Below are 2,735 nucleotides of genomic sequence, written 5' to 3'. Positions count from 1 at the left end.
CTTTAGAAGAAGCGATCTGTTACCAAGCTGTCTTATTGGGAATAACAAGAGCATCTATGAATACTCAAAGTTTCATATCCAAAGCTAGTTTTCAAGAAACTGCTAGAGTTTTAGCAAAAGCAGCTCTCCTGGGCCATATCGATTGGTTGAAAGGTCTGAAAGAAAACGTTGTTCTGGGGGGATGATACCTTTTGGTAGCGGCTTCAAAACACCTTCAAGCGAACCTAACAACATTGCCTTTGAACTCCAAAAAAAGTATCTATTATAGGGGAAATGAAAGATATTTTGTTCAACCATAAAAAATTATTTGATTCTTGCCTTTCAAATAAATTCCATGATACACAAGAACAATCATTTTTTAGGATTTTATGATCTCTAAGAGCAGATTCACCCCTTTCTTTTATCTTTTATAAAGGATCGGTTGGTCCAGTCAATTGATTTGGTAATAGTAATAAAAAATAAAAAATAGAAAAGTATAATGGCTTGGGTTGTGTATCTACGCCAATCTATGGTACAAAAGAAGGTTCCATCGGAACAATTATTTATTTCAGGGTACCTCTCTCTTTTTTTTTCAAAAGGGGGAGGCAGTGTGGGGATAAATGGCAAGAAGATATTGGAACATTAATTTAGAAGAGATGATGGAAGCAGGAGTTCATTTGGGCCATGGTACTAGGAAATGGAATCCTAAAACGGCACCTTATATCTCTACAAAACGTAAAGGTATTCATGTTACAAATCTTACTAGAACTGCTCATTTTTTATCAGAAGCTTGTAATTTGGTTTTTGATGCAGCAAGTAAAGGAAAACAATTCTTAATTGTTGGAACGAAAAATAAAGAATCTTATTCAATAGCATGGGCTACAATAAGGGTTCGGTGTCATTATGTTAATAAAAAATGGGTCGGTGGTATGTTAACGAATTGGTCCACTACAGAAACAAGACTTCATAAGTTTAGAGACTTGAGAACCGAACAAAAAACAGGGGGGCTCGACCATCTTCTGAAAAGAGATGCGGCTATGAAGAAAATTGATGCATAATTTGGAGGTTCATTATGATCAAGCATATGAAGAAAATTGTCACATACGGACTATTAATCTCGAACCCCAACATGAATCTCATTAACAATAATTAAATTTCAAAGTTGATCATCTGCAAAACTAAACAAAACTTTTAATACCACAAAAACATGGGATGCCATGTTAAACAAATCATGGAAGTACATATCCATATCTTTGCGTCCAATGATTATAAAAATATGGGAATGCTATTTCGGATCTGTCCTACGAATTAAACACCAACTGGTGTAGTATTAATGTTTTATGGACTGAAGTTTTATCTAACATCCTTTCCTTTAATGATTGACAGGAATGATGTAACACCTGTGTTTCTAGGCTAGGCATTAGTGACGATGTAATAGTCTAGGTTAACCTTTGTAAACTGTTGTGAAATAATAAAAATGTATTATTTTGAGTGCTATGTGTTTTATGCTTAATTGTGTGACTTAAATGAATTAAGAACAAGAATAAGCGTAATAATAAAATATTAGATAATCCTGATATCAATACATGAAGTTGTAGCGGTCGTTACGAGGATTCCAAAAATATAAAGAATGCTGAAATCCGAGTCATGACGAAGAAGTTATGGCATGTTGAAGTTTCGCGATAGAACCGGTGCGACACTATATGATGTAAATAGTGAGTTTATGATAGAGCGATATTTAGCCTTAGTGATCTAAACGAAAGTCGTAGAATAAGTTAAACCGAGAGCGTGCATAAAAAAAGCGTCTAAATGTGACTTCGTATGAAGAAGTTATGATTTTTCGAAGTTTCGACTTAGCGGTATGCAACCAAAGTTTGAATATGAGATCAAGTGATTTCTAGCCGAAACAATCTAAACGAGAATCGAAGGTCTCGTCGATAGTAGTCCAATGGTAAAAAGACAGACGAAAACGGCTGCCGGATGAAGAAGTTATGAATTTCTAACGGAGTTTTCCTTTCCCGGCCTAATAAAAATAATATAATAAAAGTTAAATTCAAAATTAGCCGACGGTGTCTAAACGAGAGTTGTAGAGAATAATCTCACCTATGCGTGCATATACAGATTGTCGAAAATGGAGCTCGTATGCGAAAGATATGAATTTCTGAAATTCGGGGCACGAACTTCAACCCTTGTGTCAAAGCTCACGACGTGAGCACAGTTTTCACGACGTGAGATGGTGATGGACACCTTCCAAGGCAAGTGGCCATGACGAACGTAGTGACATATCGAGCTCACGATGTGATCATTAGTGGCTCACGACGTGAGCATAGGATTTCAGCTTCCTATAAATAGAAAGCGAGGCCAACCGAGTTTTGTTACTCAATTTCTTTCCTCTCACCCATATTACCTCGATTTATGTGCAAGTTATACCCCCGAAGCCCCGATATTATCCCGACACCCGAAGCAAGTCCCGAAGCACCGAAGATTCTGAAAAGAAAATAGTTTAAAGCCAAAGCTCTGCCCGCGAGAAGCCTGGTGTATGAAGAGATCACAGTTTCATCGAAGAATACCACTTTAAGAGCCATAGTTCTGTCGAGGCATCGTCTTATCAAGTGAGTGCATAGTCTCTTTCATAAATACAATTAAATACAAGTATTATTGAATGTATTAAGTATACGATTGACTGAGTGTGTAGTTGCTTTCTTCTAACACATAAATACGAAGTATTCTCCATAAAATACGTGCTATGTGTTTAT

At 36.4% G+C, this 2,735-nt stretch overlaps 1 protein-coding gene across 1 annotated transcript; it reads left to right on the top strand.

Moving 5' to 3' along the window:
• Positions 1-599: 599 nt before the first annotated feature.
• Positions 600-1,037, top strand: LOC122197552 (30S ribosomal protein S2, chloroplastic). Its single transcript, XM_042901765.1, has one exon. It carries the CDS (start codon positions 600-602, stop codon positions 1,035-1,037), a length of 438 nt encoding a protein of 145 aa, XP_042757699.1.
• The last annotated feature ends 1,698 nt before the right edge of the window (positions 1,038-2,735 follow it).

Source organism: Lactuca sativa, chromosome 4 (assembly GCF_002870075.4).
Source record: "Lactuca sativa cultivar Salinas chromosome 4, Lsat_Salinas_v11, whole genome shotgun sequence".
NCBI lineage: Eukaryota > Viridiplantae > Streptophyta > Magnoliopsida > Asterales > Asteraceae > Lactuca > Lactuca sativa.
The sequence above is the reverse complement of the archived record's forward strand: the minus strand, read 5'-3'. Positions and strand labels throughout refer to the sequence as shown.

Bases quoted from the DNA above. Each gene is read 5' to 3' on its own strand.
- LOC122197552 (XM_042901765.1), top strand. From the start codon at position 600: ATGGCAAGAAGATATTGGAACATTAATTTAGAAGAGATGATGGAAGCA.